Below are 24,701 nucleotides of genomic sequence, written 5' to 3' on the forward strand. Positions count from 1 at the left end.
GCAGGATATTTTTCTCTGTCTTGTATATTTTGCAGTTGAAAACGCAGACATGAACAAAAGTATGAACACCATTCCTTATACCATTCAACATGAATGCTCTTACTTCTTTTTTGTGTCCTTCTCATCCTTTTAATCCAGAAAAAAACTCCACAGCCCAGTATGAATTTCTTGACTATATCGCCTTGAAATGAGTCATGTCTCCTCTATATTCCAACAAAAGTGAGATATATATATATACATATATATACAATTTTTAGTCAGTTAATGCTGTTCTTCTTTGTGACGTTTTTGCTTCCATGTTCTATTTAAGCATGTATTTATTTAACTATGTGTATTTGTCTGGTTGCTCAATTTGAATGAATGTTTCTTGCTGGAGCGGGTCATATTTTGTGATTATAAATCCTGTCAAACTCATCACAGCACCTTCTGCTTTATAACCTCTTAAAGCACATGTGTTCATTGATTAACAGACAAGAAAAACTTCTTGGAAGGCAATGTAATTACTACCTAGGAAGATCAGACTGAACTCAGTGTATTTGAATTTGCACCTGACTCTACCACTAGCCAAGTGAGTTTGGACTTTAAAGATGAATTTAAGCATCTATGAAATGAGGCCAACAATACTTCATTGGTTATAAGAACCTATTAGAATAATAACATGTGAAAATGCTTCAAGAATATAAAACAATATCATGAGGATAACTTTTAGAGCTGGGCCTTGGAAACTTCAGGAGATTCTATATTTAGACATTTGAAACAGGACTGTTGTACAGAAGATAAACGGAATTATAGAGTATGTATACATGTGATTGGGCTGACATATAGTCTATGTGAGAATGGATGATGATGAAGCTGAAATAATTAGTGTGGCCAGAAATACAGGATTGTATGTATCTTGCTAAATTTTGTAAACTTGATTATTTAGGCTGGTGCAGAACAGTGGCATTGAAGATTTTTTAATAAACAAACTATGTGAGTAGATTTATTCTTTGGAAAGATAAAATTTAGTACATTAATTTTCCCCAATAATACCTCCTGGTATTTGCAGAGAGTCTCCCACATAATCCAAAGAAAAATATTTTAAAAGGAATTATAGCCCTCTTACTTCTGTTTCCAATATAATAGATTTATGTTTTTCCATATAGTTCCTGTACTTGAACCCCATTACTATACCATGTTATTACTATAAGCATACTCTAAGTATATGTTATCAATTTTTGCTACAATCTGCTATTCACTTATACTGCCATGTTTTTTAAATTAATTGAGGTTAGAGTCCAGAGTCCAGAGCTCATACAAAATCCATATCCTAAAATATCACTAATTAATTATATCATATGATGTACAGTAGAATTTAAAATTTCCATTTTATAGCTTTCTACTAATAGAAACATGCCCACTTTTATTCATAGCTATGAACTTAATATCAACTGAAAAATGTAAATAAATGTCCATTTAAATTGTACTAAGTCTCTTCCAATATAATATTACTTCTTATAAAAATAAAGAACAGTGGTTAACTTTTAAAAGAAATCAAAGTGTACAGATAAGGTAAAAAAAATAAAATTCTGTCTTCCCATTCTCACTGCTTGTTGTCCAGATATAGCTACTCTTGTTTCCAATAGAATGTGTAACATACCTTATAGGAGATATTTCCCTTTTATTTAACCCTTAGTCAAAAAATAAATAAAAAGCAAAAGTGAACATAATTGGGCTACTGTATAAATGCTTATCTCTAAATTAGGAAGGCTCAGTTCTTTTTTGCCTAAACCAGAAATGCTGCTTTTGTTCTCAGATCATTTTCTTGATTTTTTAGAAGTGTAGAAATATACAATCCTTTAACTAAAGGTTTTTTTGAATCACATGTTATTTTATACCATATTTTGGATGTATTCAGATAAAACTTTGTTTTTACAAACTGTGATTTTTGAGTTTCATTTTTTAACATTTTTTTTTCCTCCAACATTTTGTTAGCATGGAGTGGAAATAGGATTTGCATTTGAAACACTAGTACTCACTATTCAATTGAGACACTTCTTTCTTTTAATTTCTAAAAATGTCAGTAAATGCCTCTTTTCACCTTTGGGTGAATAGTCAATAGAAAAATCAATTCTGTGACAAATGAACAGCAACATGATTTTACATATTAATTATTTAAGAAAAGCTATTTTTATCATAGAAGGGAAAGACTTAAGGTAAAAAATCAACTGCAAATTATTAATTTTCATTTATTATTATTCATAGAAATGCATATTACAGGAAATGAACAAAATTTATCCCATTTTTAATTAGTTCATCTCTTAAAATGTATTAATGATAATAAAATACCATTAATAAATAGATATATAAGTAATAAACTTCATTAAGCCTTTATATTATACTGTATTTTCCTCTAGGTTGTGAGAAATTTAGTGGTTTTCAACCCCTGGAAATAAGTGAACTAAATATAACATCCACTTTATATATAAAACTTGTATGAACTTAACCTTTACATCCCTTTATCAAACTCTTCATACCTAGTTAATATCTCCTGGGCATTAGAAAATACAAATACTTTATAAATATGGGTGGGAAAATGGAAACTAGATTCACATCTTGACTTTCTAAATAACAAATCAGTAAAATTTTCTCAATAACAAAATAAAAGCATTGCTTTAACCCCCATACTGAGTTGTTGAGGTTGTAATTGCCAGTGTCTTAAGTAGCATCATTTCCAAGGATTACAGTTTCAATGAAGGAGTATTCTTGATTAAAAACCTACTGAAGGTCAAAGATTTTGTTCAAGGATGAATATACTTGGCCATAGGGAAATGAGTTTGGACTGGGATTATTTCTGTATCTGCCCACATATGCTGGGAGCTTGAAATGTGGTATTGAGGAATACCTATTTATTGAAGGTAAATGGCATAGCTCCCTTCTGTTATCCTTCCTTAAACCTTATGACCCAGTGATTCCACTGCTGGAAATTTATCTGAAGAAACCCTAAACACTAATTTGAAAGAATATAAACATCTCTATGTTCAATTGATTATTTACAATAGCCAAGATTTGGAAGTGTCCCAAGTGTCCATCAGTAGATGAGTGGATAAAACATTTATGGTACATTTGCATATTGGAATGCTACTCAGCCATAAAAAAGGAGAAAATTTTACCCTTTCTGACATCATGGATGGACCTGAGGAGCATTTTGCTAAATAAGCTAGTCAGAGAAAGACAAATACCATATGATTTCACTCATCTGTTTAATCTAATGAACAAACTCATAGATAGAAAGCAGGCTTACAGCCCCAGGGCAGGTGGGAAGATGGGATGATGAAGGAATTGAGTGAGAGAGAGTGAGAGTGAGAGTGAGAGTGAGAGTGAGAGAGAGAGAGAAAGAGAGAGAGAGAGAGAGAGAGAGACATAGAAAATAGTGTGGTTATTGCTGGGGGTGGGGATGGAGGGGATGAATGGAAGTGGAAGAGAATATAGGAGGGATGAATGGTGACAAAAAAAAGAGTAGAAAAATATGGAGGTATGGGTGCAACAAAGGCTCCATTTTAGGTCTAAACTTACAGGGGGGTGTAAATTTAAAATACGACTGCCCACCCCCTTCCCGCTTAGGTGTAGCACACACAGGGGCTGCTTGAGTAATACTGCCTGGCCTCCCGTGGTCGTGGAGCATATCCTTTGTCAATTTCTTAAGGGATCAGGTCATCCCAGCTCCCAGTAAATTGTGATTCAGTGCTTTTTCATAGTGAATCACAAATTGCCCTTAGATTCTGGACCTTTCAGATCTCTTTCAAATGTCAAATTTAAAAATAAAAATCACAGAATAATTTACAATTTATTTTTATACTCTCCATCAAAAGATTTTGTTTTCAAAGACTTAAGCTAACAGCCTGTGCCCTCTTCTAGAATCCCAGGTTTTGTACCTGTTATAGAAGAACATCACCCCCCCCCCCCACACCCGATATGATACTATTAGAAAATAATAATTTGGGGCATGTTCAGGTTGCTGTAACCAGAGGGCTATGAGACAATGAAAGGTTATTTCTCATGGTTCTGGAGGTTTGAAGTCTAAAATCAGGAGGCAAGGTTGAGGCTGTTTTCCAGGTAACAGACTTTTCACTCTACCCTCAAATGACAAAAGAGGCAAAGGAGCTCTGTTCCATCTCTGTCCTAAGAGCATTAAACCTACTCATGAGGCCTCTACCCTCATCACTTCCCAGAATCACTTCCCAGAGGCTCCAGTTCCAAATACTACCTATCACATTGGGTTTTAGGATTCCAACATGAGAACTGTGGGGGGCACAGACATTCAGACCATAGCATAAGAAAAGCTTATTTTATTGCTTAAGGTATTGCATTCTTTGACCACCTTGAAGGCCATGCTGACTGTTCCACTCTTTTCAGTGACTCTACTCACTAGCCATTCAAGCCCATCTAGGCTGGATCCAGAGTAAGTGATGGGTTTGAGATGACCCACACACTATGTGAATTCAGAGCATCAGAGCATTTTTAATGAATTACTAAAGATTTAAAGGGCTTGAAAGGGCCTTATGTGAATCTGAGATATAAGGTTTATCTCAAGTATGGGATTTGTCCAGGGTCAGTCTGGTGAAAGGAAGGCACTCCCTTTCTCTTTTTGGTCTCGGCGGGGGTAAGTTGCACAATTACCCATAAGTTGTAAAGAAAGTGAAACTGCAAGTCTAACATACAGGCATACCTCAGAAATATTGTGGGCTTGTTTTCAGACTACCACAACAAAGCAAATATTGCAATAAAACAAATAAGATAATAAAGCAAGTCACACACATTTTTTTAGTTTCCCAGTGCATATAAAAGTTATCTTTATACCATACTATAATCTATTAAGAGTGTAATAACATCATGTCTAAAATCAATATACATACCTAAATTAATAAATACTTTCTTACTGAAAAATACTAACCATAATTTGAGCCTATAGGTAAAATGTCTCCTATAGTCTTGCTTGATGCAGGGTTGCCACAAATGTTCAATTTGTAAAAAAATACTATATCTGTGGTGGGCAATAAAATGAGATATGCGTGTGTTGTGGTAACATCTGTTCCTTCTCTCAAACATGTATTGAGGCATTCATACATTAACTCCATTTAAACCCTCCATGTAAAGCAAACTGGATGCACTGTGCTGGGTAAAGATTAATTTACTTAGTTTGGATTCTAAAGGACATACCTAGTCTTGTCAAGCAGCAACTAATTCTACCCACAGGGAATTCTACACACATTGATCAGCCTTTTTCTCACCTTAATAATATCTATGACCCTTTTTAAATGAAAAAAATCTCTTTGACTCTTAAAATTTCTTAAATTATTACAATGTTAATTAAATTTTTACATAAAATCTCTTTTTAGCTGTCATTACAGTTGTAAAACCAAAGCAAATTTACAAGTTCAAGTACAACAAAAACCTACAAAAGCAAAAAATGTAAAATAAACATTTTATATTAGGTATGATTTTGTTTAGTTGACAGGAAATTACTGTTGAAAATATGAATATGGTACTGATTCAGACTCCATGAACTTTGGTACATTTCTACCACCCTGTGCCATTGTTTTACCCAAGTCTCTGTCACTTTTTTAATTTTAGAGATATCAGAAGGGTAAGAGTAAGAGATGGAGAGAAACATCAGTGCGAGAGAGAAACATCAATTAGTTGTCTCCTGCACCTGCCCTCGCCAGGGACCAAACTGCAGTCCAAGCTTGTGCCCTGATTGGGAATCAAACCCATGACTTTGAGTTCACAGGATGACACTAAATCAACTAAGTCACACCAGTCTGGGCTTTGACATTTTTTTTTCTATTTAAACTGCTGGGCAAACCTATACTATCAGATCACTTAGATTTTTCTTAGAGAAGAATGCCTACCTGCATATTAAATGCATCCGCTGTTTTCTTTTTAACCTGAAAGAATATAAAAAATATCACTTGTGTTAATCTGCTTTTAGATAAAACACAAAGTCAGAAATTAAAATTTCACTGTTAGCTTAAAAAGTAGGTATTAAAATGATCCAAAGCACAATTATATTGCTTTTTTAAAAATATTATAAAAATGAAAATGCAAAACATTGTAGATCATCCCAAGAACTTAAGGGCCCCTGAAAACAAACAAACAAATCCCAATTTCAGAAACATTTAACTGTTATTTAAATTGCTCACTAAAATCTATGCCTACCTTTTACCTTATTCCTAAAATTCAAAAAACCTCTAGATCTTTTTATAATTTTCTTCCTGTATATCTTTCTTTAATTTAAAATCATGTATAGACTTCCAACCAAGATGGAGGCATAGGTAGATACACTTTGCCTCCTCACACAACCAAAAGAAGGGCAACAACAAATTTAAAAACAAAAAATAACCAGAACTGCCATAAAATTGAACTGTACGGAAGTCCAACAACCAAAGAGTTAAAGAAGAAACATTCATCCAGACTGGTAGGAGAGGCGGAGACGGGCAGCTGGGTAGAGAGGACTCACAGCAAGGCAGCAGCTGGCAGACTGGGTGAGGCAGCAGCTGGTGGAGCCAGCAGCTCCACTTTCTCGAGTGGCTAAACTGGGAGGAACAATGCGGAAACAAGGCAGACCATACAACGCAGGGTTTCACCATGAGGAAATAAAGCCTCAAAACCTCTGACTGAAAAAACCTGTGGGGGTTGAGGCAGAAGCAGAAACTCCCAGCCTTATAGGAGAGTTTGTTGGAGACTCACAGGGTCCTAGAACATACACAAACCCACCCACCGGGGAATCAGTACCAGAAGGGCCCAATATGCTTGTGGGTAGCAGAGGAAGCGACTGAAACCTTGCTGAAAGCCGAGGAAGTGGCATTGTTTCCTCTTGGACTTCTCCCGCACATATAGTACCACAATGCAACCATGTGTGTTGCCCCAACCTGGTGAATACCTAGGGCTCCCCTCCTTACCATGTAACAGGTGCACCCAGACAAAGAAATACGGCCCAAATGAAAGAACACATCAAAGCTCCAGAAAAAATACAACTAAGCAATGAAGGAATAGCCAATCTATCAGGTGCAGAATTCAAAACACTGGTAATCAGGATGCTTACAGAAATGGTGGGGTATGGTTGCAAATTAGAGGAAAAAGTGAAGGCTATGAAAATTGAAATAAAAAACATTTACAAGGAACCAACAGTGAGGAGAAGGAAACTGGAACACAAATCAACAGTTTGGAGTAGAAGGAGGAAATAAACATTCAACCAGAACAGAATGAAGAAACAAGAATTTAAAAAAAAATATGGAGAGGCTTTGGAACCTCCAGGACAACTTTAAATGTTCCCACATCCCAATCATAGTGGTGCCAGAAGGAGAAGGAGAAGAGCAAGAAATGGAAAATTTATTTGAAAATGTAATGAAAGAGAACTTCCCCAACCTGGCAAAGGAAATAGACTTCCAGGAAGTCCAGAAAGCTCAGAGAGTCCCCAGAAAGTTGGGCCCAAGAAAGAGCACACACCGAAGCACATCACAATTAAGTCCCCAAGATTAAAGACAAGGAAAGAATCTTAAAAGCAGCAAGATAAAAAGAGAGAGTTGCCTGCAAAGGAATTCCCATTAGACCATTAGCTGATTTCTCAAAAGAGATCTTGCAGGCAAGAAGGGGCTGGAAAGAAGTATTCAGAGTCAAGAAAGGCAAGGACCTACATCCAAGATTATTCAGCGAAGCTATCATTTAGAACAGAAGGGCAGATAAAGTGCTTCCCAGATAAGGTCAAGTTAAAGGAGTTCATCATCACCAAGCCCTTATTATATGAAATGCTAAAGGGACTTAACTAAGAAAAAGAAGGTAAAAAATATGAAGAGTAAAATGACAACAAACTCACAACTGTCAACCACTGAATCTAAAAACAAACTAAGCAAACAACTAGAACAGGAACAGATTCACAGAAATAGAGATCACATGGTGGGTTATCAGTGAGGAAGGGCAGAGGGTACAGGGAATAAGAAGCATAAATCATATGTACAAAATAGACAGTGGGAGGTTAAGAATAGTATGGGAAATAGAGAAGCCAAAGAATTTATATGTATGAACTATGGACATGAACTAAACTAGAGGAATAATGGTGGGAGGGTGGGTACAGGGCAGAGGGAACTAAGGGGAGAAAAAATGGGACAACTGTAATAGCATAATCAATAGAATATATTAAAAAATGAAATAAAATCATGTATACATCATAATTGTATTATAGATCCAGTGTGTTGCTCAGTATTTTGAGAGCTTCATGTTAATCAGGAAGGGAGATTATATGGTCCTTTATATAGGACCATATTATGAGAAGTCATTACATTTAACATTTTCTGACTTAGCCATCAGGATAACTATAATTCAGAATGTTTAAAGATTCTCTCAGGTAATAATGACAAAGTCATAGTAGCAAACATTTATAGAGCATTCACTTTTAAGTAGCTCACATGTGTTATTCATATAATCTTTATCCATCCTTTTGAGGTAGATTTTTATTGTGATCCTAATTTACTGATGTGGAAGCTGATAGATTTGTTCAAGGTTACTCAACCATTAGGTGACAAGTTTAAGATTCCATTCTAGGCACTCTGACTTAGGAGTTCATACATACTGTCTCTGCTCAACCAACCTCAACGTCTTTGTAGGTTTGTGATTCCCTGTTAAAGAATAAAGTTCAATGTCTATGTTAAATCCTGTGGAAACATCTCTTCCTGCCCCTTTCCATCTGATTGACCATCTCATGTTTTAAAATTTAGATAAAAAGTTACCACCTCTTTGAAGTCTCTGCAGACCCTCCTCTATAGAATTTCCTTTCCCAGATAAATTATAAAAAGGAAAAAAAGTTTTAAAAAACTCCCTCTTTTTGACTAACTCCATCTCTATGCCATGGGCAACACATTAAGACACTTGTGTGAGTGGCATGTATAAAAGATACATTAAAAGCAGGGCATCTTATACCCAAATGTTCGGGTGTGTTGAACACTTTTTACTTTCCCAGTTACAAGACTTGCCTTCTGTTTCTGAAAGATGATTTTGTGTGCAAACACTATTATTTAAAATATGCCAGAAAATAAAACAAATAAGTGACTAGCTATCTGAAGTGGTGACATGGGGTTGTAATATACCTTTTAAAGCAGTGGAAAACAAGATTTAAGTTAAAACACACCACACACAAACATGGCATCCTTATCCTACCAACAAATGCAGATAAATGAGACTTGATGAGAGGCCATCTGACTCTGAGCCTACATTGCCAGCAGCATCCCTAATCTCCAGAGTCATTTCTTCTCTTTCTGAAAAGAAATGCTTTCTTTTCAATATGAAAACTAAAATTCTTGTTAAAAAGTCATTATGGCCTTGTTAATGATAATATTTTTGTGGAATATCAAATACTGGTAAAGGAAGCTATGAGGTTTTTTGTTATTAGTGATATATTATAAAATTTAAAGAATGGAGAAATACTGATTTAGATTTTTTACAGTACTGAATAATATTATAATTATTTGTTGTTGCTTATATATTACTTGATCACCATTTAAATAATATTCATAGTTACATTTGCTTGATATTCTAAAATATTAAAGCTCTTGGCTGTGACAACTATGATTTGTATGCCTCAAAATCTAGTAAATTTAATAAATCTAACCAAAGCAAACTAAACATTAGTCAGAGCTCGTCCTATCTTCCATTTTTTGTCTCACAGATCACAATTTAAAATGCTCTCTGAACCTCACTGTGTTGAAAATAGTGACTGTCATACATCCTTACACAGAATTTTTGCCTTCATTTAAAACATAACCTGTGAAGATCCTGTTTTTTGTTTTCTAAATGAAGATCAATAATGTTAATATTTTAACATCTCATTTATGCCATTCTGGCCAACTATCTTTATATACCTATTAAATTTTACTCAATACCTATTAATCTCCATGATAGAAAATAAAGATTCATGGGATCTCTCAATGAAAGAGTTTATTCTGAGCATTGGTTGATTATTGCAAACATCAGTCTAATTTTTGCTTATCAAGGAAGCATAAAGAGCTATTAGTTGTTGACTCAAAGACAGCGTTCTTCTGTACTCACTACATTATTCAAGACATCAATACCCTCATTAACAAAGTGCTTTCTAATGGTTTGTATATATAAGTTTCACCTTTTATAATGTACTTGGGAATTCAGATTTTTCTAATAAACATTGAGAAGCTTTGAAAGGGTAGAGAGCAATTTTTCCAGTGAAGCAGTGACTCAGGGGATTTGGGACATTGTGTGTCAGAATCACTCCCCACAAGCCTCATTCAAATCAGCACCCACTGAAAGTCACTCTCGCAGATTGGTGCAACTTCTGTGGAGTGACTGAATCTGTAAATCTCTTCCTGTTATGAAGGACTTAGCAGAGGGTCTCACGTAGTGTATGTTTTTGGTCATTATGCAAAGTTACTGAAAGAGTTGTGGATTGAGAAGAAATATAAAATGGGTGCATTTTGCAATTGGTATGAGGACGGTGTATGTTCACATCAGCGTGAAGATAAATCCAGCACATGATATCAGGCCATGAAAGGGCAGGGCTAACTGCTGGGTGGAGATCTGGATTCTGTTTGCCTAGTTTTTGTGCTTTACTCTGTTTTGTTAGGAGTTGACTCCACTTTTATATTCTTTATGTACCTTTCTTTCTTTCTTTTAGATTAATCAAATATTTATTTCACATTTCCTTTATATTAACTTATTTACTGTACATTCACTGTTCTTGTAGTTTTACTACAGAATAAAATGTGTACTTTATTCCATCATAACAGATTTTATTACTTTTACCATTTCCCTAATACTGCTAGAACTTCAGAACTTCTAAACTTCATGAAACCCCTCCTGGCTTTGGACATTATTGGTGGCATCCATTCTTATTTTATATTTAATTTTAAGTCTATAAAGCATTACAAATGTATAACTTATATTTACTGATGTATTTAATTCCACTGTTTTTTCTCTTAAATTTCCATTTTTCCATCTGATAACATTTTCTCTCACCTTAAAAACCACACATATGCACAAGACTTTTGATGTTAAATTACTTCATTTTTGTTTGTCCAGAAGCATTTCTATTTCACTTTCGTAATTAAGGGATTTTTTTAAATACAGAATTCTAGGTTGAATTACTTTCTTTCAGTACTTTAACCTGTGATTTGCTGTTTTCTGTCTTCCAATTATACTCTGTAAAAGTCCACTTTCACTCTCATTGTCATTTCTTTGAAGGTAACATATCTTTTCCTCTGGATTTTTTTTTATAGTTTTTTTTTAAAGATTTTATTTATTTATTTTTAGGGAGGGAAGGGAGGGAGATAGAGATAGAGATAGAAAGAGAGAGAGAGAGAGAAACATCAATGTGCGGTTGCTAGGGGTTATGGCCTGCAACCCAGGAATGTACCCTGGCTGGGAATCGAACCTGGGACACTTTGGTTCCCTTCCTCTGGATTTTTAAAGTACTTCTTTTTGTCTTTTGTCTTTGGTGTTTTTAATATGATATGCTTTGTATTTTCTTATTGTTGGTGAAGGTGTGTGTTTATTTTTTTGTGTGATTTGCTGAGCTGATTAAATGTGTATTGACACTATTCACAAGTCTTGGAAACATCTGTTTGACAATTGCTTTGCCATGTTCTTTGTATTTCTTCTACTTCAGATACTCCTGTTATGTTCATGTCCATTCTGCTATTTCTTACATTTATCCATCTTTTTCTGTTCTTTTAAATATTTAATCATAGGTATTTTAGTCTTTACCTGCTAACTCTGTATGCGGATCATCTCTGAATCTGTTTTATAGTTTGAATTTTGGTAAATTTCCTTGTCTCTTCACATGTATAGTAACTTCTGACTGCATGGGAAACATTGTATATAAACAAACTATGGATGCTATAGACGATGTTTTCTACATAAAAGGTTATCATCATCCTTTGTTAGGAAGCAAAGACAAGAGATGATCACATCAATCCAATCACAAATGGAGCTGTGTTGGAGAACCAGTTTATTTCTGGTTCTCCTCTAATCCTCACACTGCACCTTCCCATGCTTTGAGTGAGAACCTATACGGTCCCTTAGCACTGAAACAGTACAGGAGCTCCAGCTCTGTATTTGAGAGCCCCATACTCCAGCCATGTGCCCCACTCAGTTTTAAAGCCTGAAAATCTTTAAGATGAAACTAGTCAGGTGCTTGAGGCTCTCCTCTCCCCTGTTAAAATACTGCTTCTGAAAACATCCCTGTCATTATAGGACATTTCACTCTACTTTTTATAAGCTTTTGACCCAAGGCATCACTTACTCATACAGTTGAATAACTTAACAAATATCTCTTGGGGAAAATGGCCATGTATTTGAGGATCCTCAAGTTGCCAATTTGTGTCTCAAATTTCATGTACCTGCAAAATATTGTACAGTTTTCTTTTTCTTCTAGAAGGAGTTCTCCAGACCTACAGAAGTACATAATTGGTAGATGCACACCCCACACAAAAAAAGCAGCTAGTAATTAATCATTTGCTTGGAAAGATTCTCTCCATCCAGAAATTTGGTTTCTCTAGTTCTCAGTTTTTCCAGGGCTTTGTGATGTTTTAAAAATATGATTTTTGTAATTTATTCCTTTCTTATTTTATAATGTGGGGGAAGTATCCTGCCATGACCTTATGCAGAAGTAGAAGTTCTTTATTTTGTTTTCTAAATAGATCAATATGAACTTCTATTACTTAAGGAAGATGATATTTCAAGGGAGTTTTGGGACAATAATCAGCTGAGATGGTAGTCATACCCTTCCATCAATTAAATATTCTCTCATAAAAATAAATCCAATGGCAGCACTTTTTGGAGATTGCTATTATATACTGTATGTATGCCAAGGAACATATATACAGATATTTAATATTCATAGAGTAAATGAGACTGAAGCTAAATGTAATCACCACATAATATACGGGTGGAGAAGAGAGGGGAATAAAGGAAACATTCGGATTTCACTCAAATTCCACTTAGAAAAAGAAGGGAAAAGGAAGATGGTATAGAAACCCTGATCTTTAGCATCCTGGATATACTTGCTAAGTAAATGATAAGCACTATAGAGTAATCACTAAGAAGGCAGACTCTGCAGCCAGCCTGCCTGATTCCAGTATTTTGTGTGACTTTGGAAAAACTACTTAACCTCTCTATGCCTCAATTTCCTCATCACAAAATGCTAGCACTGCGTTATAGAGTTCTTAGAAGGACTACATGAGTTAACATTTGTAAGGTACTTAGAAAAGTACTCAGTATCTACTTAGTGCTCTAAAGTATTTACTGAATAAATAATTTTTATGCATACCCTCCACCTCACTTTCTTGGCTCACTTGCCTGACAGTAGAGTCTACCCAATAGGACAATATCTCATTTCCAGGTCCTTCTGGTGCAGTCCTGGGCACTAGAGAAAAATGTCCTTTTAAGTGGGGCATGCTGCTTTAGCAGCCTGTTTTCTATTGATGCCTGCAGGTTGCTTTAGGAATTGGATGATCACAGTCCTGTTTTCCACACCTAGGTTTTTAATTTTTTCCTTGTTGTTTGTAAATTCAGTCTGGGAAAACTGCTGCTAAAAACCAGCTCCAGAAATCTACTTACCCATTCCCGATATGGATTTGACCTCCTGGTTTCTGTGTTTTAACACCATATCTGAACATTATGTCCAACAGCTTGACTCTAGGCTTTAAATTCTTCTTGGGGAAGATAATAGGCTTGGTTGTCCAGGTGAAGGTGTTGGTGTTAGAATTGTCCTGAACACTTGATTACCTGTGCTTCTTTCAAGCACCTGTTGTCACATAAGCAGAAACTCCTGTGTCCTGCTCTTCTTCTCTTTTGTCTTGATGAAGAGGATGAAAGCAGCACTGGCCCAAAGTCGCAGGTGCCCTGGAGGTGGAGTGAGCCATCTCATTTCATATGAATTCCCCCAATATTCCTATCCTCCTTTACTGTCCTCACCTACAACCTCATTTTTTAAAACCACCATACTCACTTTAGAATTGACAGAAATATTGGTTTCTGCAATGTCCAGCCATTAACAGATTACCGGCTGCAGGCAGCAGGGGAAACCCATGGCAGTCAATGTAGCCTGGTTGTCCTCAAGTGCCCCAGCTGCAGTGAGGGGGCAAGTGCAGTCTCCAGGGCATCTCTCTTCAGGTGCCCTAAGGAAAATCACTGATACAATTGCATGTTTTGATGTTGTCCTGAAAAGGCCCCTAAAATTCTCATCTCTGCAGTCTCAAGATCTGAGGGAGCACACAGCTGCTAGTTTAGATCACAGTTTTGACTCACTGCCACGAAGTGGCTCATGCATGGACACACCAGTGGGCTGACAGGTGGTCTCAAGCACAACTACCCAACTCCACTGAGCTCATTTGATATTTTAGTGGCTGTCTCTTGTCACACCTCTTGGAACTAACTCTTGGAAATGGTTTCTATATTACTGTGGTCCTCTCTTAACAGTGACTGTAAGTGGGCCCTCTCGAGCAGGGGGTCCAACCTTGGGTCAGTGCATGATGGTCAGAGTGGTGTCACATTACCTTAAAAGATAATGATGAGTTAATCGTGCATAGATGAAGTGGATCCTAGAATAGGGAGAACCTTTCAAAATCCAAAAACATCAGACAGAATTACAATTGTGGTAAGTTAAATAAAGAGAAAGTACAAGATATTATAAGAATATACATAATAATAGGGCAAAGGGAAAATAGACATTTAAGTCTTACTTGTATCACCTGGAGGTATATCACATGTTAACCTGTGTACCTATCCTAAATGTTCCACTGATTTGTTTTTTGTTCCATTCACCTTAATTCAGCAGCTCACAGCCGACCCACTTGAATGCCAGTTACTGAGTGCCTGGAGGTTTTACAGGGAACAAATGATGTCTCTCTTGACCCCAGTCCAGTCCCTTGGCATCCAGATGTTGCTATTATACATGTTGTGCTGCTCACTCACAATTTGTATTTGGCATTACTCTTTTTCTCCCCTCTTTCCTACCACAGGTAATCCATCAGCTGAGGCTCTCAGAGAATGAAAGTGTGGCCCTGCAGGAACTCCTAGACTGGAGGCGAAAGCTCTGTGAGGAAAGAGAAGACTGGCAGCAAATCCTGCAGCACTCGGAGCCCAGAGGGCCTCCCCCACCTCCTTGCAAAAAGCCCACTCTCCTGAAGAAGCCAGAAGGGGCCTCCTGCAGCAGGCTGCCTTCTGAGTTCTGGGACACAACCATCTGATGTAGTCCGAACTACAGACTCGGAATAAAACTGCCTAGTGATTCCAGGCTGCATCAACAGAAGGCTGCCTCTGATACACCCTGGGTGCTCTCTCCACACATTTACACAGAAAAGCACAGCACAGAGAGGTTAAATACCCGAGATTCCCTGGATATGTGTGTGTGACTGTGTGTGAGTGTTTTCTTACCCATTCTGTGTGGATACATTCTGATTTTCAGGCTTCATGGTTATAGGGCCATGCTACCTCTATGTAGCAAGAAAAAAGCTATAAAACGTGTGGATGAGGTGGGAGAGGGAAGAGTGGTGGAGGAGAGGAGGGATCCATGCACACTATACATTTGTTTTTATATAGTCTGACCACATGTTCCTTGAACTCCAATCATTTTACTATAATGTACTCTGCAGGACATGTGTTTTATTTCCTTGTAGGTGTTTGTGTTTTATTGGAATTATGAACCTGAAAATTATTTACATGTTTCTTACTGTATTTTATAACTTTATGCAATTGGTGGTGCTCCCTTTCTTCAAAGTACATATTTTTAAAAATTGTTTCTAGAATTTTTTTCTTTCACATGCCATTTTTTAACCTAAAATACCTAAGAATCTCGGGACTATGTTGTTGTTTTAGCTTCGCCCTACATCTATATGGAACAAGTCCCATGTTTTATATTTTGTTCATTGATTAGAAGGCAGTTCTTTCTTATGCCCTGTATTTCTGGATATGTGGGTAGTGAGCTTTTTAATTAAATCTCATCTGCTGACTTAAGTATAAGTTACAGGAAATTTTGTGTCATTCAGCATGTATGGCTTCAAATTCATAGCTGTTGGGATGAAAGGGTCATATTCATTTAAGGTCTACACCATACAAATAAGCACGTTGAGATTTACTGGTTCGAGCAGTAGTGCCACATCACAAGACAATTGTCCTCTCCAAGCTCCACTGCATGGCTCACCTGCTGTATATCCTCAACCCTCCTGTAACGCAACTGCCTTGTCTGTTGATGTGCTTCTGTGGGCTGTCAGAAAGTTCTGAGTGGTGCCATTAGACCATCATGTCCTGCTACTCAAAACTTTTTATTCATACCAGCCTTTGAAAAGTGACTGTGCCAATAAAAAGGTACAACTATGTTCTTCTGTGGCTTTATTTATTAGTTGTTGTTGTTATCTTCCACAAATGCTTCTGTTTCCTGGTAAGAGCTACAGGGGCATTTAAACAATCTCATTTATCCAAACTCCTTTCACATGTGTTTCTGACAACACTTTTGCAAGCTTCAGGCTCTGGTGGTTTGCTTTAAAATAAAGTTTTATGATTATTTATATATAATTATTATGTAGGCATGTGCCTGTTTTAGGACTAATATCTGCATTATTTAGGAATAATGACAAACAGATCAAGAGATAGCAGTTTGTTGATACTCATGAGTCCAACACCATGCGGGGGCGGGGGAGGGGGTGGCTATATGAAGAAGTACCTGGATCAGTCAGGAAGGAATGAGGGAATTAGTGAGTTAAAGCTTTCTTGGTGGTTTCACGGGGAGGAATGGGTGAGGCAGTATATGCAGATATGGGACAGATGAGTTTGAATAATTTCAGCAGGCCCTGAGGTGCAGAGACTAAACCTGGTTATCTGGTACCTGGCCCTGAGCACGATGAGTGTGGCCGAGAGTGGGAGAGACCAATAAAAGGTGTGGTTGAGGTGTGGGCTCTGGATTGATTGGTTGGAGTTGTCTACTTTCTCTAGGACTTGGCTAGCCCTGGGAGGGGCAGCTCCTCCAGGATCAGCAAGGCTCGGATGTCAAAGCATCAGATTACAGAATTAGCTAACAGCAAGTGTGAAGGACCCACAGACGTGGACAACTGTGTGGAGATTGACTATGGAAGTAAGGGACAGGCTGGGCAGAGGAGGGCAAAGGGGGAAAATTGGGACAACTTTAATAGTACAAACAAACATTTTTAAAAATTTAAAAAAGGAATACAGAAAATAAAAGACATAGTTAGTATAGGGTTAACTGGCAAATTACTGTACTATTCAAGAATCACAGAGATGTGTTCTACCCAAGCTCCAGCCAACAACCAAGCCCCACACTGTGCCTCTTCCTCTTCTATCTCCCTGATATCTGACTTCCTAACCTCAGCCACTAAGCAACAGAAGAAGCCAACTTTCCTTAGTATACACAACTTCCGTGGCCATGCTTTGCACATTGTAAGCATTTAATAACCTTGGTTAAATTAAAAGTTTGAATTGGATGTGCCCCTTCTCCAACACACACACAGTTTCTTTAGACCAGAATGAACTGCTCAGGCATGACACCTTGTGAAAACGTGTTTCAATGTGCTCTGAGCACTTGCTGTGAGGGTTCTGGGTGCTTTGCAATATTATTTCTAATACTGGCATATGGCTCCATGGTAATTATTATTATCTGTAAATTATCCTGAAATTAAGCTGGGAGCTTTAAGTAGTCTGTCAGAATGTAAACCTTAGTCATTATGGTCCCAAAGTCCATGACATTATAACTTGATATACAGAAGTTTTCTACTTATTATATAGAAGTATGTCTTTTAAAAAATCAAATTAAATGACATTTTTGGGGTTACATCATTGTGTGAAACTGACAAGTTTATTACTGATAAAACTTACATGAAGTAAGCAGTCCCAAGCACTTAAGAATCCAAAAGACACACCTTTCTATTCCTACTAACATGGTCACAAGCTGAACCTGACAATTGCCTACTAGAGGTACCATGAGCACCATGAAATAGTAGGTATTTAATCTGCCTAGTAATCACTTGCCTCTTCTAACATTTGTTGATCTTCTAGAGGTAGAGGGAGAACCCCTTGGAGATTTTCTAAAACATGATCTCCTAAGTCAGTAAGGCCTTTGGGTTTAGTTGTTTGTTTTCTTCACAGTGGAGTGAAATTTCAGGTATATATTAATCACTACTTTAGAACCATCTGATTGTACCTGTTCTACTTAGGTGATAGAAGAATCAGCAGAGACTCAAAAGCATTAATATCAATAGTCACAATAACATGAGAAAAAATCCAGGCCTATGTGTGTATTAGAAGTATATACTGAATGGCTCTCTAATGATTACAGCATTGTCATGAAAATAAGCAAAGGTACTATTTCTGGATAACAAGGCACTGAATGCTATTTCATATAAGCAAGATTTCAACAATTATATATATATATATGCAATATATTTAATGATGGTATTTAATTGCTATCAGACCATATGGTATGAATTATGGTATATTATTAGGCCTTGGACCTTGTGTTTAGCAATATAATTGGTATGAATTATTACCCTATGTTCAAACACTGCCCAATTGCTTTTTTAAAAAAATGTTTTATGAGGAGTCTCTAAAAACTATCAAAATGTTTATAGTGGGTTAAAATGATTTAAAATGTATTTTCTAGGATGGAAAAAATATACCATTACTCTTCTTAAATAGTGGTATCTAATTTAGTAGAATTATGCTTACATAAATCTACCCAATAAAAACAACAACCAATTAAAATCTTAGATTTGCAAACGAACTTCGCATATAAACATTAAACAACTTGAACAAAAAGTATACTATGAGTTCCATAATCTAGAAGAATGGATAAATTTCTGTCAAAACTGTCCCACTGTCAATTTCCAGCCAAACATCAAACTCAACTCATACCACAGTAAAGGTCATGAGGTTATTTGAGAATGGAATATATTTCATCCCTGGCTATTCATCTGCACTGCTAATTCATTTTCTAACTTGTATACATAAACCTTTAGTTAGAAGTTAATAGGATTTATTTTAATTTTCATTAGGAAATTTTCAACAAAAACATTCCTAAATTAGCTGGAAAAAAAAACCAACCCTGACTGTTCCTAGTAAAAGTTTAATGTAATTTCATTACGTTTTTCAAATTATAGTTAGCTGCACATAAAAATCCATGTGATGAAGATGAAAGCAATTATATTTCTATTTACTGTGCAAAGGTAAATTCTCTACCATGCTCATATTTTACCAAAATATCACTGTTTGTTAAAATTAAAACTATATAATCCACCTCCACATTACTTCTTTTACATCTTATTCATAAACACTGACTTTAATCAAACAAATTCCACTACAATGTTCTACCCATGTAAGTGATAAAGATAACCGTATAGCAAAGGGTTGTAACATGCTGAGTTACAGACTGAAAAGGATTACCTTTGTAGTTTTTACTTTACCTAAGTATTGCAGACCCCTGGGATGTTCCATTATTATGGTTTCAATAAGTTTCTCTAAAATCCAGAGTGCTTTGTAAAACTTTAAAGATGACTTTTTCAAAGGGTAAGTCTTATTAAATGCCTATAATATATCTCTAGCACCTGTTCTTATTTCTAAGATCACTTTTCAGATTAAGAAAAATCTAAACCTAAAATGTTATTTTGGCTTGCTTTGACATCAACGCAATATAATATGGAATTTAATTAATTTAACATATTACAATGGCAGAAGAAAATCTTGATGTCTTCTTATAAAAAATTAATATTAAACAGGAATATATGCATTTATTTCAATTGTTGTTTTAGAACAGAAATGCATTGAATGTGTCTTTTATTTCCTTTGAATTAGTCATCCGCAGACATTTTGGCATATCTGCTAGCTTGCCTTTTCCTATAGCCCCAGGGAACATGTGCTGCTTCAAAGGAAGGCTGCAAGCTTACCCAGATGACATTTTCCTGATGTCACCACTTAGTTTCTAAAGTCTAAAGAAAATGAAAGAGAATGAAACTATTGATAAATTCCAAGGGTGAGATCAAAGTTTTAAAGAAAAATGGAATAAAACCAAATTCAATCTGAGGTTTTGATCTTTTAAGATTTCAGCAAACAAAGAGGCTGGAGGTCCGTGATCTAAAACAATTGGTTGAAAAGTGTATAAATTCTGTCACATTCTGAAGAGAGGTTTTCTTACTGAACCTATTTTTCGAGATCTATTAAATTGAATTCAATCAACTGGGCCTTGTGTTGTAACAGAAAGAGCAGGTCCACCTAATAAAGTCTTTTATTGTTCATTGATGACATTAAATAAAATAATTTTAAAATTACAAAACTAATTTTGGAATACTTTTCTATTTAAATAGGTTATGCATACTTGTGTATTATAAAGGAAACAGCTCTTCATAAAATTTTGTAATAGGGCTTAGAAGTTGTTATAAAAGGATAACATTTCATATTGCAAAAAGCAGAAAAGTTCCCTAACAGAAGAGGCCACGTGAAATTCATAGTAAGGGTAGGGAAGTAGATAATTCGAGATGACATAGTCTCATTACTGATCACTAGGACACTTACCTTTCAGCCCCAGATGAAAAGGCAAACCCTACAAAAATGGAATACTTGGCCCCCAAGCATTCAGAAGTCAAAACTTTGTCCACACTGATTCAGAGAAAAAAAACTCATAAAAGGTACAAGTTGTATATCTCCCAATTCTACTCTGACAATTGGATTTGGCCCTAGTGAGCAGTTGTCTTATTTGCTTAAGTCCCAACCTCACCTATGTTTATTACTCAAGTAGGCTGTTTTAATGACCACAGAATCTATGGCTTAACACAATAAACCTATATTTATATTTTAGTTTTCTCCCTAAGTAATAGTCCTACACATGCTGATCCCAAGCAATTATCCAGAGACCATGGGTTCTTCCATTTCATGGCTCCCACCCCGTCTTGATCTTCGAAGTGCTCCTTGTTTAGTCATTATAAGGGGATTGGGGCACAGAGAGTGGTACAATGGGGAGTCATGTCCTGCCTGCAAGTGGCTCATGTCACCCCTGCTCACATCCCATTGGCCAGAACTCAGTGTGCAATTGACTCAATTGGCATACAAACTGGAAATGGACCTGTTCTGTGAGGAGGGAGGGAAAATCATTTGGCAAACAACTAACCGGTATCTGTCACACTGTGTGAGATAGGGAACTCCTAGTATAAATATCTAAAATCTAGTTTTTGTTTCCTTCTGCAATAGAAGTCGCCTAGGGGCACTTACCTTCCATCAACCATAAGATACAGGATCTCTTTATATCCATAAGCTACCTGCCCATTTTTCCCCAATGTCCCATGATAATGTTCCTTGGCTGGCCCTGGAAGTTCATGGAGTGAGGATAAACAGAAGAAGAGAGGAGATATGAGAGAGTTTTCACTTGCTTGGTGCTCAGAGCCTGGCAGAGGAAAAAAGATGCCTTTCTCTTGGGGGATATGTAGAGAGTTCTTCATGGATCCCCTATGGGTCTTCTTTCTCCCGAAGCCCTGGGCAGGTGCACACATCTTTACTCCCATTGCTGCTGGTGATCTCTCCTGAGCCTATGGATATCATGCCTCTCTTTCTCAATGTCTTCTGAATCCCTACAGGAGGATCCATCAGACAGTGCTCTTGGCCCTCTAAAATATGGTCTAGTGACTAGCATCAATGACATCACCTGGGAGCCCCATTCCCAGACCTGCTGAATCAGAGTTTGCATTTTAAGAAGACCTGCAGGTGATTCACATGCGTGAATATTTGAGCAGAACTACTCTGGACATGCTCATGCTGGCTTCTTCCACCTGGCCCACCTTGGTTGCTAAGAAGCCCTCCAAACAGCATTGATCCCAGCAGGGTGGGCTGAATTCAGTGCAGGAACACCCTTTGGCCACATTTCACAGCCGTCACACCCCAAACCTGAGTCCCATTAGGTTGAGGCAAGGTAATGGCTTCCTGCATCTCCTTGCTGTGTGATCAGTTTCCCCGTGCTCCCTGTGGATCCTCCTCAGCACACATGGTGGTAGGGACTTAAAGTGCGGCCAAAGAAATCTTTCATCAGTCTTTCCAGATCTTCTCTCTGACCCCTTTTCATACCTCTAATTTTGCTGAGGGGCCAAGGAAACAGGAAGTACGTTTTCCTTCCTTCCCCTTATAAAATCTCCATATGTTATGGAGAGTGTCTCACACTCACTGTACTGTCCCAGTCACTGCCATTCTGGGGATTTAGTGGAAATTGAGTCAGAAAAAATTACAATTTAAGACCCCATGACAAATATATGTAACATTATAACATGTATCTTTAAACATTCCACAAGTCTCCACTAATTGAAAGAAGCTTTACCCCAATATATCACCTATATATAGGTCTCCTGTATATCACCTATATACAGGAGACTGCTGTGTATTGGCACCCCCTCAAAAAGGTTTCTCCATTTTAGTCACTCTGAAACTAAAGAAACCATCATGCACACCTTCAAACCACCTTCTGCACTTGGCAGAATGATTTCACAAAATGTTTCCCCTGAGTAAAACAGTGCTGAGAGCCATAATCTGTGTTAGACCAGGAAATCCCTAACTCACTTTCTCCGCTCCCGCAGAAAGCACCCAATTCTTAATTCCAAACCTCTTTCTAGGCAAAGTATCCATCCAACATTTTCCTTTCTATCTATGTACCCTTTAAGTCTGCCTTCAGAGAGAGTCAATAATGAGAAAACTCATTCAAAGTTGCTTGCTTTTCTCAGATGAATTTCTATAGTTGTTTTCTATCTCCCTGTGCCTGAATCTTCAGTCTGATTTTTGAGGTTGTGAAACTCTTACAGGTTGAAGTTTTTACATATGTCACTTTTTTTGGTTATCAGCACAACTCAGTTTTAAATTTAAATTGTCCTATGCTAGTTTCAAGTCATACTGATATTTTCATTTATAACTATCCCTGGTTCAAAGGTTGTGTCTAAAATTTGTTCACAAGTTTTTAAATTATACCTAACACTGAACTGATTTGAATTTCCATCTCTTAAATACTTTTTTTAAAAGATTTTATTTATTTATTTTAGAGAGAGGAGAGAGAGAGAGAGAGAGAGAGAGAGAGAGAAACATCAATATGTGGTTGGTGGGGGTCATGGCCTGCAACCCAGGCATGTACCCTGACTGGGAATCGAACCTGTGACACTTTGGTTCACAGCCTGCGCTCAATCCACTGAGCTACTCCAGCCAGGTCCATCTCTTAATTAAAAATATACCTTCCCGTCAGTCCTGCCAGGCCATTAGAGCCAGGCAAATAAAGTTAAAACAAATTTTCTCTCAATTAACTTAATTGACATGTGGTCTATGCTTTCAATATCATCTCGAAATAAGAAAACATAGTGGAATCTTTTACCCTGAGAAGCATACCACCAGAAGGTAAATCAAGGTGAGAAGTACTCCAACATTTAAAACCACTCTTCCAAATATCAGAAATATCAGACCAATGTTTACTTCTTGAATACTTTCTTGTTTCCATTGTTTTTAACATTTTACCCTCATCTATGCTTTTTTTACATCCTCTCCTCTTTATAGGCTTTACAAGAGTACAAGTCCAAAAACCTTTGCTCACTCAAAGCTCTGAAATGCATAACATTCATGAAAAGTACTGGGCATTGACAGGCATGTGTGGTGTGTGGTGCTCCCCTCCCCTCTCCTGTATGGCTGTCCACAGAACTGCATGGAGTTGGTAGAGCTGACAAGGGGCTGAGACTCCTGTGCTTCACTTCAGCCAGGTGAGGAGGGCAAGGACAGAGGGGTGGAAAGAGGTATGACTGTACTCTCACTTGGATGCATCATGAGCCTGAGTTAGTAGATGCATTCTACTTGCATTTTTCAACTGGAAAATACAACTTATATTTTGGTATCAAATTCAAAGAGAAGCCCGGTGAAATTTTCTCTGTGAAGATGCTCTTATTATGAAATACCTAAAACAAGCTCATGTTTTCAAAATAAACATATACAGGGTAGGGTAAAAGTGGGTTTTTAGTATACGACAAACAGAGTTTATTCTTGTATTATGACTTATTAATTATTGTATTATTTTCCATACAAACAACTGTAAACCTACTTTACCTCACTTTGTCTTTCTGCAGCTCCTCCTCTGCATATTTGGCATCGAATATGTGGTCTTGTTCAAACAGATACAATTCCTGCTCCTAGGAAGTTACAGTTTAGTGGGGAGAAAAGTATTTAGACAATTAATCGCACGTATAACCATTTAAAAAAATGTTGTCAAGTGCTAGGAAGGTGAAATGCAGGAAAATCTGAAGAAAGAATTACTTAAAGTAGTGATGGAACTATTTAAATAGTATTGACACTGAGACATAAATAAGCAGGTATAGGATGAGAAGAGTATATTGCCATTTAGAATGGAGAGGTCTCTGGGAGGAAAGAAATCCAGATGTACTGTACTCTCCTAAATTACTCTAGCTTTCCAAGTGCTCAAAGTCTTCAGCATATACATTCATTATAGCACCTATCAACTGATATCATAATTTCTATCATTCCTACTAACCATGAAGACTTAAGAGGTCTTGGTATTCTTCAGACTCTGCAATAGTCTTTGGCCCATAGAATGCAACTGTCTACTACTTGGTAATGGGTGAATTCAGCCAGGAAGAATTGATTGGATCAGTGCATGTAAAGGCCCATTCAGG

At 36.9% G+C, this 24,701-nt stretch overlaps 1 protein-coding gene across 4 annotated transcripts in view; it reads left to right on the forward strand.

Moving 5' to 3' along the window:
- The window catches only part of MYO16 (myosin XVI), a 595,311-nt gene extending 578,745 nt beyond the window's left edge, over positions 1-16,566 (forward strand). For all 4 annotated transcript variants that reach the window (XM_036011451.1, XM_036011450.1, XM_036011452.1 and 1 more), the window contains one exon: positions 15,024-16,566. In XM_036011451.1, coding sequence (XP_035867344.1) covers positions 15,024-15,251 — 228 coding nt within the window. In that variant the 3' untranslated portion in view covers positions 15,252-16,566. The remainder of the gene's footprint in view (positions 1-15,023) is intronic.
- The last annotated feature ends 8,135 nt before the right edge of the window (positions 16,567-24,701 follow it).

The sequence above is a fragment of the Phyllostomus discolor genome, chromosome 11 (genome assembly GCF_004126475.2).
Source record: "Phyllostomus discolor isolate MPI-MPIP mPhyDis1 chromosome 11, mPhyDis1.pri.v3, whole genome shotgun sequence".
In the NCBI taxonomy this organism is placed as follows: domain Eukaryota; kingdom Metazoa; phylum Chordata; class Mammalia; order Chiroptera; family Phyllostomidae; genus Phyllostomus; species Phyllostomus discolor.